Here is an 11,784-nt window from a genome sequence, read left to right as displayed (position 1 = left end):
TTCTACCATGCAGTCCAATGAATTCCTTCTTTTGGCAGCAAATTCCGTCTTCGAGCCCGCCCAAGAGGAAGAACATTTTGATTGGTTGTTTAGTCGGGGGACACAGAGACTCACGGGAGCTTCGTCCAAGCACTTGCAGGTATTGCTCAGTTAGCCTGTCAATCATCTCACTCGCTTGAAGGGGCGGAAACTGGCAGCCCTTTTGGCACCGCCTCTTCCTGGGCTGCTGTGCAAGGAGGCAGCGAGGCCGCCCCGGCTGGGAACAGCCGCGTGGGCGGGGCCGCATTGCACTGTCCCGACAGTTCCTGGGCCGGGAGTGGCCCTAAGCGCAGGGCTGTACGGGGAGGGCCGGGGCGTGGGGCGAACGCGGGGGCGGGGTCGGGGCGGGGCCGGGGGAGGCGGAAGCGGCGCGTGAGCCTAAGTCGGAGCCTCGTTGAAGCCAGCGTCCGGACCGGCGGAGCGGCGTCGGCTGGGTTGGCCGGGGCGGTGTGGCGCTAAAGCCTGGGCGGGCCTGGGGCGAGGAGTCAAGGCTGCGGAGAGGGTGACGGGCGGGCGGAGGGCTTGTCCCCGTGTGGCCTTCTGAGCGGCCAGAGGTCCGGCCTCCGAGCGGTCCCGGAGGAGGATGCGACCGGGGGGCCCCGGGCGGGGCGGGCGGCGGCGGCTGCAGCGCTAGCGGCGCGGGGGCTGGGCGGCGGCGCAGGCATGAGGCGCAGGGCCGGTGTCCGCGGGAGGGTGGCGCTGCCGGCGGCCCGGCCGCTCCCGCTGCAATTGCTCGCTGGGCTCGCCGTGCCCTGCCAGTGGGGCCCCCGCCGCTCTGGTCCCGGCCGCCGCTGGTGACCACTCGCCACCCCCCCCCGGAGGCTTCACCCGCGCCCTCCCCCAGGACGCGCCAGCGGAGCTCCGGCCCCTTCGCCCTGGACGCGGAGGCCGCGCTGTGCGGGGCGACGGCGAGGCCGGAAGATGGCCTGGGTGCTCAAGATGGACGAGGTGATCGAGTCCGGGCTGGTGCACGACTTCGACGCCAGCCTCTCGGGCATCGGGCAGGAGCTGGGCGCCGGCGCTTACAGCATGAGGTACTGGGCGCCCCGGGCGGGGAGAAGTCTCTGTCTCCTTGGGGAAGGCCTGCGCAGCCCTGAGTCTCTGCCAGATGCGGCTGCTCCCAGAGGTGCACGGGCCTCCTGGGCTGCGGGGTCGGAGTCCTTGCCGCGTGGCGGTCGGGGGCTATGGAACCCCAAAGGCCTCTGTTCACCCTGGTGACGGGCGGGTGGGGGGGGGTGGCCCCGCAAGCTTCGGCCTCGGACCGCTCCTGAGTGCTTCATATTTGCTGTAAAACACGCCCAGCTAATAGGATGGCTTGGGTTGGTAGGGGAAGGGGTTTCCTTTCCTTACAAGTGATTTACAAGCCCCGTTGGAGCTAGAATATACTGTACGAAAAGGCAGCACTTATATTGGGAGAATACTGTCCAGCGTTTTGGAATCAGTTCCTACTCTGTTGTCCTACATTATGGTTTTTTCTGGGTGCAGATTTTAATCACTTGATGTTAGTAAATTATAATTGAAAGAGCAGCGGTGGGAGTAGCACTGTGATTTCGTTTGTTTTTTTTTTGATTGTCTCAAAGTGAAGTTTCCCATTTTGGAGACTACCCTCTCAGGCTGTTTCCTCTTGAGGGTTTTAAGATGCAGTGATTGCACCACAAACAATTGTTTAGTCTCTGCTGTCTGTGCCAGCGGTCATTCATTTTAATATTGAGAGGTTGAAACAGATCTGAGCTTAGTCTCTACCCATTATCCTTTTTAACTGTTAGGAGTTTGGAAGCTCTGTACTTTTTTAGTGGCTCTATTGAAATATAGTTTACCATAGCGTTGACTCGACTAATAAAGTCTAAAAGTCAGTGGTTTGGCAGCTTTTCAATAATGTGAATTAAGTGTAGCTTTCTGTTCTTTAGAAAATGCCTGATGTCTTGGAAGTGCTCTACAGTTACCCAGTAGCACTCATACATCTTACTGCAGCTCTAGAGGAGGAATTCTGGGTCAAAGCTGGCCTGGAATCATGGTGGCTGCTCCTTGAAGTAATTGGGTCTTTAAATCTTAAAGAGAAATTCTGAGCCATAAAGAACTCTCAGAAAGGTTGGAGACATTTCTTGGAGTGTGGAAGTGAGTGGTGGAAAGCGTATGAAACCTGGAGTTCCCCAGCGTCTGGCTCTGATTTGGTCTCTGCTGGGCTTCCTGAACTTGGCACCTCTTCTCTCTGCAGTTGTATAACTTAAGGCCTGTAGATGAGGTGGCTTATTTTCTAAAACAGTTGTCTCAGTTGTTCAGGAAATTGAGCTACTGAAAGTCATGGAGTCATCCCAGAGGGAAGTATTAGAGGCAGTGCTTCTCTAGAGAAAACGCACTCTAGTGCCATTCTGCTCCTTAGCTCTACTGGAAACACGAGGCTTACAGTCACGGCAAAAGAGGCACGTGAAGCAAGTTCATATGTGTCTCTCCTCAACTGCTTCTGTTTTATGGTAAAATGAAAGTTTGCTGCTGAAAAGTTTACTTATTGATAGCTATTTTGAGCGTTTACTTTTTTCTAGGGTTTTATTTGACCTCTAATTTGATTTAGTGATTCAGTCAACTTATTAATGTAATAATTTCTGTGTATGGTTTATTTCCGTGAAAAGGAAGTACAATCTTGATGATTTTAAAGCTTTCCCTGACCATGTATTTTTAAAGTAATGTGTGAGATATTTGTAATTCTGTGTAACCTACAATACTCTTTACAGGGATAAGTTTCCCTTGAATGCTTTTTTGGTTGTGCCGTTTAATCTAAATTTTCAAAGAAATTTGAAGGTAATTACCATTTTTAAGAAGCTTATTTTTTTCATATTTAATTGAGTCCTCAAAAACTAAGAGATGAGAGTGCTTGCCTCTTGCAAATTCAAGGCCCTTTGTTTGAAATTCTCAAACTAAGGAAATTCCAAAATTGACTGGATAAGGAGAAAATGTGAAGAAGGCGTTAGCTGCTGCAGGCCTCCCTGGACTGCAGTTGTACTTTCCATGCCTGGCCCTGGAACCCTGAGAGGGTTTGGGGTGCCCATGAATGGCTCACTCATTCTGCAGCGTGAGCATTCAGTCACTTCCTCTTGCATCCAATAGGAAGGAAAGCTTATCTTTCAAAGTTCAAGAAGTAAACTTGAAGAAATTACTGGAAAAATGACTTCTTGATACAAATTGATTTTTGTCGGCAGCTTTCCATTTTTCTTTCAAAATGAAACATGGTTACTGTATTTGCTTTTTGGATGGCTTCAAACATTCTTAAGACTTCTCTTAGGGAATGGTTTCCTCATCTTTTGGGAGGATAGTTTGAAAGGAAGAAATGGCTTCTCTCAGTGGTCTGACTTAAAAATAGCCAAGTGTGATGTTTGGTATGCTTGTAGACCTAGCTACTTGGGAGATTGCTTGAGCCCAGAGGTTCAGGGGTGTAGTGTGTGCTTTGATTGCACCTGTTAATAGCCACTGCACTCCAGCCTGGGCAAGAATGAGACCCCCTTCTCTTTCGTTCCCCCCCCCCCCCCGCTTCTCTTAAAAAGGTAGGAAAAATGTTTGTGTAAACTAATGTAAGCTGGTAATATTGGGAATATATTGGGGCTAATTGCTAACATTACCTTTTCTTCTCTTTTTTTCTTTTGGCTCTGGTTCTCATGTGATCTGTGTGTGCTGTTGTATTATACTTTTTTGGTTGTTTTTGTTTAGTTTTTTTTTTTGGTATTATATTTGGATGTGAGATGTGAACTGCAGCAGATTCTATTTGAAATGAGGCAGGTCAAAAATATTTTTAAAAATCTTGGTTACAGTAACAATTTTAGAGATGGATAGAGACCTTAGAAACCTTTTAGAGTCTAGACCACTCATTTTCTTATACTGTAAATGCATTATCTGAGGGTCATAGATGTTAAAGTGATTGGCTTAAACACAGGAAGGCTGATTTTTTCCCCCACACAGAGTGAAGACTGAAACCCATGGTAACTTGAAATCTGGGTCATTCTTGTTTTGTGAAGTATGGAGTAGATAACCAAATGATTTTAAAAAGTAATACTCGTTAAAACTCAGAGACGGTCTTTGGACCACCTGGTAATTTTCTTTCCATCTCACTGTTTGAAATTTGTCATCTGTAGCCAAGTTAATTTTTAGGATTTGGGGGTTCAATATTGAAATACTTTTGAAGATAATAGGAAGTAATGGCTTCTTTAACTTACTCATAAAAATTTTGATATTAAATTATCACTTTAAAAAAGGTATTGTCTGAGCCCTGTTTGTTAAACTTCACTGTGGTATAAATCTCTTGAAACAAAAGATATACGTTATGTATTTTGAAATGGGAGGTACATCCATAGTTTACAAATAATTTGCTAAATCAAAACTGCTTTGAGTTAATGACAGATTTCCTATATTGATTGAAAGGTAAAATGTTTAAGAAATCTATTGTACAACCAGGTTACTATAGTTAATGATACAATGTATTGAAAAATGCAAAGGGTGGATGTTAGTGTTCTCACCACAGTGATAACTGAGGTAATACATTTGTTAATTGGTTGAATTTAAACATTGGACAGTGTATACATGTCAAAACATCATGTTGTACATGGTGGGGGGTATGCTATTTCTGTCACTTTTTAAAAAGTTAAAAAAAATTAGTGTTGCAGACCCTGTAAGGTAACAGAATTTCAACTTAGATCAGTATTAAGTTAGTAAAAGATGAGTTAGGATAGGGTTTATTATGTAGCTATTAATAATTGATGATTTTCTTTTGGTCTCATGCTAAAATAGAATGTCCCTGAGTAGGTGACATATATCTTGGAAGTACAGATGATCCCCAATTTAGGATGGTTTGACCTAAAATTTTTGTTGTATAAGCCATATACATTCAGTAGAAACACCTTCAGTAGACACTGTATGTTGTATTTTGAATTTTGGTCTTTCCTTGGTGCTAATACAGTTTCCTAAACTTAGCTATTTCCGGGGAGGATGATTGCTACAGTAGCATGAAGGTTGTGTCCCCCATTTTAGTTCTAGGCTAACTGAAATTTCTCCTGTTTAGCGGGAACTAACAGGATCCTGTTTAGCGGGAAACTATCAGGCTGGTGATATATGGTATGATGCTCTCTTGTGATGCTGGGCAGTGGCAGTGAGCCATAGTTCCCAGTCAGCATACTGTGTTGCCAAATGGCTTTCCCCGACTGTAGGCTAATCTAACTGATCTGAGCATGTTTAAGGTAGGCTGGGTAAGCTATGATGTTCAGTAGGTTAGGTGCATGAAATGTTTGTTTAAGACTAGGTCTTGCTCTGTCACCGATACTGGAGTACAGTGGTACAATCACGGCTCACTGCAGCCTTGACTTTGCTGGGCTTATGCAATCTTCTCACCTCAGCCTCCAGAGTAGCTGGAACTACAGGCAGTGCCACCATGCCTGGCTAATTTTTAAAATTTTATTTTTAGTAGAGGTAAGGTCTTGCTATGTTGGCCAGGCTGATGAATTTATCTTTGATTTATGATATTTTCAACTTACAATGGGTTGATTGGGACTTTATTATATGTTAGGGAACATCTGTGTAGAACAATTTTAGGATTAGTGAAATTTAAAAATTTTATTATGGTTCTTTAGAATACTGCCAGAATTGGCAGTAATTTCTGTTTTTTTCCCTAGAATTTTTTCATGAAGCAATTTCTATAAAACTTCTGATTTCAAGGTTTAACAACTTTTTCCTGGATTTAATCTTGGCTGCATTACAGGAAATGATTTAGTAAATTAACTCATTTAAGAAATTTATTGATTTAAGATTATAGTGTCCACGTTTTAAAATTTATTACTATAAAGCTGAGGTTGGCAAACCTTTTTTGTAAAGGGCTAGGTAGTAAATATTTTAGGCTTTGTGGGATGTATAGATTCTGTCACATTTTGTTTTTTACAACCCTGGCTGGATTTAGCTCTTAGGCCATAATTTGTCAATCCTTGCTCTAAAGGATAGAGTCACTGGGCACAGTGGCCTAAGCCTGTAATCCCAGCACTTTGGGAGGCTGAGGCAGGTGGATCACCTGAGGTCAGGAGTTTGAGACCAGTCTGGCCAACATGGTGAAACACCATCTCTACTAAAAATACAAAATTAGCCGGGCATAGTGGCATATGCCTGTGATCCCAGCTACTGGGAGGCTGAGGCAGGAGAATCACCTGCGCCCGGGAGGTGGAGGTTACGGTGAGCCAAGATTGCTCCACTGTGCTCCAGCCCGTAGTGACAGAACAAGACTGTTTCTCAAAAAAAAAAAAAAAAAAGGCCGGGCGCGGTGGCTCAAGCCTGTAATCCCAGCACTTGGGAGGCTGAGACGGGCGGATCACGAGGTCAGGAGATCAAGACTATCCTGGCTAACACGATGAAACCCCGTCTCTACTAAAAAAAAAAATACAAAAATCTAGCCGGGCGAGGTGGCGGGCGCCTGTAGTCCCAGCTACTCGGGAGGCTGAGGCAGGAGAATGGCGTAAACCCAGGAGGCGGAGCTTGCAGTGAGCTGAGATCGGCCAGTGCACTCCAGCCTGGGCGACATAGCGAGACTCCGTCTGAAAAAAAAAAAAAGGTTTGCTGACTATTGAAACCTTACTTTCAAGAAATTATTTTTATGTAATCTCAGCTAATTTATGTAATTCCATTGTTTGTCTATAGATTTTTATTGTGTTCAGTTTTTAAAATTAGGGTTCCCCCGCCCCTGGAAGATATAGTACAGTTTATATCCTTCAATTAGGACTGTTTGAAACTTGGTGGTTTATTGATATGGTCTCATAAATTTGATGTTTCATCATAGTAGCATTTGTTGGTTTTGCAGGACACATATAAACATTTGCTTTGGATGGAAATACCATCTGATGCTTTTTTCTTTTTTTTTTTTCTTTGTTCTAGGTTCTATGACTGATATTATTATTATATTTAGAGACAGGGTCTTGCTTTGTTGCCCAGGCTGGAGAACAGTGGCTATTTGCAGACTTGATCACTGCACACTACAGTCTCCAATTCCTGGGCTCAAGGGGATTCTCCTGCCACAAACTCCCAAGTAGCTGGAACTACAGGTGTGCCACATGGTGCCCAGCTTCATGACTGAATTTAAAGGAGGCTATGTATTATTTACTTTGCTTGTTTTGGGACAGATCTAACAGATGAATATGCAATTGTCAGCCTTTGGTGTAGAGTTTTTTTTTTTTTTGAGATGGAGTCTCGTTCTGTCACCCAGGCTGGAGTGCAGTGGCGCTATCTCAGCTCACCGCAACCTCAGTCTCCTGGGTTCAAGCGATTCTCCTGCCTCAGCCTCCTGAGTAGCTGGGATTACAGGTGCATGCCACCATGCCCAGCTAATTTTTGTCTTTTTAGTAGAGGCGGGGTTTCACCATGTTGGTCAGGCTGGTCTCGAGCTCCTGACCTCGTGATCTGCCCGCCTCGGGCTCCCAAAGTGCTGGGATTACAGGCATGAGCCACTGCACCAGCCTATGGTATTCTTTTTTTTAAAAAGTGGGCGGATCACTTGAGGTCAGGAGTTCGTGACCAGCCCGGCCAACATGGTGAAACCCTGTCTATACTAAGAATACAAAAATCAACCGGTTGTGGTGGTGGGCACCTGTAATCCCAGCTACTCAGGAGGCTGAGGTAGGAGAATCGTTTGATCCTGGGAGGCGGAGGTTGCGGTAAGCTGAGATTGTGCCACTGCACTCCAGCCTGGGTGACAGAGTGAGACTCCGTCTCAAACAAACAAAAAATATTAAATCTTGAGTTTTTTGGATATTGTGAAATTGTTACCTTGATATGAACTATTACAAAACTAGTTTTTACTCATTCATGTATTCATAGTTGAACTTTTACAACTTTTCATTTTGAAATTTTTCAAGTTACAAAAAGTAGTATAGAGAGTTCACGTGTACTTCTCACCCAGCTTCTCCTACTTATAAAACCAGAGTACTATTGTCAAAATCAGGAAATTACACTTGGTGCAGTACTGTTATCTAAATTACAAAATTTATTTGGAATTCAGTTTTCTCCCTTTTGTCCTTTTTCAGATTCCAATCCAGGATTCTATATTGCATTCAGTTTTTGTGTTCTGTGACAATTTTTAGTTTTTCCTTCTTTTATGATTTTGACACTTGATGTGTGTAGTGGTTAAAACTGTTTTAGAAACATGTAATTTTTTGATGTGGGTGGGGAATGCAATGATAAGATATATTTGTGAATACTATTTAGCCTTGAAAGGATCTCTTATTTTTAGCAGTGATTTTGAGTAGAGTAGGACCACAGTTGCTTTTGTTTACTTATTACTTTGTCTCTATCTAAACATAAATAGGATGCTGTGTATGTTTTAGTAACTTCATAATGAAAGCATCAAGAAATTTGAAAACATAAAAAATTTATTTGAATAACAATTACAAACCATTGTGTATTAACTATAAAATTTTTTAAAATTAAAAAACTTTGCCAAAACAGAGAACTTAGCCAGAAGAGGGTCACTCTCTGTTACCCAGGCTGAAGTGCAGTGGTGCAGTCATGGCTCACTGAACCCTTGACTTCCTAGGCTCAGGTAATTCTCCCACCTCTGCTTCCCTAGTAACTGAGATGATGAGTATGCGCCACCATGCCTGGCTAATTTTTTTGCTATTTTTTGTAGAGACGGGGTTTCACCATGTTACCCAGGCTGGTCTCAAACTCCTGGGCTCAAGCAGTGCGCCAGTCTCGGCCTCCCAAAGTGTTGGGATTACAGGTGTGAACCACTGCACCCAGCCAATTTTAACTTTCTTTGGATGAGTAAATGTTTGACTATACATGTAATTCATTTAATGGACATGAAAGTATTCAGATTTTGTTAGTAGTGGTTGGTTCATGACCTTGGCTGTCATGTATGTCTTTCCTGCTGCTCTGTAGTTTACACCACAACGTTCTCATCTATTTCCTCCCCGACTCTTCTAGAAAGCTTAATGACACCTCTTCAGCTTCACAACTCATCCTCACAACTCATCCTCGCTGTGCCTATTTTCAGCTGATTCCCTTAGTTCTTTACTGGGAAAAATAGAACTTTCTCTTTTTTTTTTTTTTGAAATGAAGTCTCACTCTGTCACCCAGGCTGGAGTGCAGTGGCGCAATCTTGGCTCACTGCAACCTCCGCCTCCCGTATTCAAGCGATTCTCCTGCTTCAGCCTCCTGAGTAGCTGGGACTACAGACGTGCACCAACATGCCCGGATAATTTTTTTGTATTTTTTAGTAGAGACGGGGTTTCATCATATTAGACAGGCTGGTCTCGAACTCCTGACCTCACGATCCACCCACCTCAGTCTCCCAAAGTGCTGGGATTACAGGTGTGAGCCACCGCACCCAGTGGAACTTTCATATACTGTACTGGCTTGTGAGTTTTTCTATGGTGTATTTGGGTGTGTATTTCTTATTTATTCTGGTTTGGTCATTTGGGCTTCTTGAATCTGTGAATTGGTTGGTGTATTTCACCAGTTCTAGAATTTGCTCAGCCTTCCTGTCTTCAGTTATTGCCTCTATTCCATTCTTTGCTGAGACTTCAATTTAATGCAAAATCTTCTCACTTTGTCCCTTCTTAACTTCTTCATTTTCCATAATTTCCCTCTCTGTGCTGCTTTCTGGTTAACTTCTTTTTACCTGTATTCCAGTCTCCTCATTCAGTCTTCACTTCTGTCTGAGCTGCTATTAAACCTGAGTTCTTAATTTGGACAGTTCTATTTTCCAGTTCTAGAAGTTCTGTTTGCTCTTTTTCCATTTTTGCTGTCCTTTAAAGTTTCCTGTTCCTTGCAGATAGTTTGAGGCTTTTCTTTTATTTCTTTAAACAGAGTAAGCATGATTTTATAATTTGGATCTGATAATTCCAGCATCTGAAATCTCTGCTGGTCTGTGTACAGTCAGGAAAATAGAAATCAATTAGATGTCTCAAGCAGAGAGGGATTTAGTGAAGTACTTGATTGCGAAGGAGCTGGAAGGGTTGGAGGAGGAGGCCATGTTACCTGGTTGTTCTTGGGCTTGTTGCTGGAGGCATGGCTGCTGATCCCCTGTAATTTTCTGCAGCTGCGTTCTGTTTGGTTGCCTGTTTTGCATCTGGCTTTTCCCTTTCCCGCTCTTTAATTTCCCACCAGTGGTTGCCTTTGGAGAACCTGACAAGACTCTGTCTAGCAAGAATTCTTCTATATGTAGTTTTCAGGCTTCTAACCCTCTGCAGTGGAGGCAGAAAAGATATGAATACCAACAGACGAAATCTGAAACTGGATATATGTCATCTGTTGTTTCTGCTGTTGGTTTTTGCTCCTAGAGTCTTGTTTGACCTTTTATGCCTGGTTATTTTGGGGTACTGGCATTTCAAAATTACTTGGAATAATTCAATGCCTAAATCTTTTCACTTGCTTTTCAGACCCCTGGGAGCCCTACCTGTCAGTGGTTCCCCGGACCATGCTGGAGAAGCTAACCAGTACTTTCTCTTCACCCTTACCCTGTGCATTTAGCTGTTTCCATTCTGGTTTAATGTGGTTGGCTGTATCCTACACCCATAAGGCCACTAAAACTACAGTACAGCTTTGCAGTTCTTTCCTCAGGTTGGGTAGGTAAAAGCCACTTTCAGTTCTAGGCTTGCTTGGAGTTACTGCACTTTTTCAGATTTTGGCCTGTTTCCTTATCTTGTTAGTTCTTCAATACTTCTAAGAATATATGTGTTCTCTGACAACTTTTTTTTCCCCCTATTCTTAATGAGGGCGGATGGGGTATAGGTTTGTTTAAATTACTTAGCCTGCTGTTACTAAACAGTCAGTTCTCTATGTTGTTTTTTTCTATTTCGTTTCTTTCGTGTCTCTTTAGAATTCTTATTTAGCTTCCATATATGTTTTATCTATCTTGTCCTTAAAAAAATTCAGATTTTCACTGTTTTTGAAAATTAGTACATACATTCATATAATTATATTCAAAGGCTATGAAAGGGTGTACAACGCAGTCTCTGCCTCACAGTAGGGTCTTGCAGTCATTAATTTGACGTCCCTGAAGGCAGCTTACATTGCTGGATTTTTAGGTGTCCTAGGAGATTTTTATACTTCATGTAATCAAGCTTGTTGTGTTTTCCAGGTCTTTTTTAGCATCCTGATTTTTGGTGCTAAGCTACATTAAAATTTGCCAACATGTAGATCTTTCAGTTTTGCCTTCTAAAATGCATCATTTGGGCCTGGCGCAGTGGCTCATGCCTGTAATTCCAGCACTTTAGGAGGCCGAGGTGGGTGGATCACTTGAGGCCAGGAGTTCAAAATCAGCCTGGCCAACATGGGGAAACCCCACTTTACTAAAAATACAAAAATTAGCCAGGCATGGTGGTGCACGCCTGTAAACCCAGCTACTTGGGAGGTTGAGGTGGGAGGTTGAGGCTGTAGTGAGCCATGATCATGCCACTGCCCTCCAGCCTGGGAGACAGAGTCACACTCTGTCTTAAAAAAAAAAAAGAAAGAAACACCCTACTTCTTTTAGCTCTGTTTAACATTCTGTCTTTAGTACTCAAAAATGTGTTTCTATTTATGGGCTTACAAAAACCATCAAGGTTTTAGGACTTTCAACATAGTAGAAATTATAATCTTGTCTGGAGACCTAGTTTTCAATCTTAATACTAATTGGTTGATTATTAATGCAGCAGTCAGTTCATTGATTCAGCAAGTATTTGAGCTCCTTTGTGCTAGATGCTGGCATCAGTCATTCAAGAAACACATTTTTGGAGTTACGTGCTT

The 11,784-nt window shown here is 43.3% G+C and overlaps 1 protein-coding gene across 5 annotated transcripts in view; it reads left to right on the top strand.

Moving 5' to 3' along the window:
* The first annotated feature begins 368 nt into the window (after nucleotides 1-368).
* UBP1 (upstream binding protein 1) overlaps nucleotides 369-11,784 on the top strand; it is a 63,109-nt gene continuing 51,693 nt past the window's right edge. For 2 of the 5 annotated variants that reach the window (XM_026455672.2, XM_026455676.2), the window contains exon 1: nucleotides 387-1,073. In XM_026455672.2, coding sequence (XP_026311457.1) covers nucleotides 961-1,073 — 113 coding nt within the window. In that variant the 5' untranslated portion in view covers nucleotides 387-960. Of the gene's footprint in view, nucleotides 1,074-11,784 lie in introns of all 5 variants that reach the window. The other 3 variants (XM_026455675.2, XM_026455673.2, XM_026455674.2) reach the window with 2 other exon arrangements.

This window comes from Piliocolobus tephrosceles, chromosome 2 (genome assembly GCF_002776525.5).
Source record: "Piliocolobus tephrosceles isolate RC106 chromosome 2, ASM277652v3, whole genome shotgun sequence".
Taxonomy (NCBI): Eukaryota; Metazoa; Chordata; class Mammalia; order Primates; family Cercopithecidae; genus Piliocolobus; species Piliocolobus tephrosceles.
The sequence above is the reverse complement of the archived record's forward strand: the minus strand, read 5'-3'. Positions and strand labels throughout refer to the sequence as shown.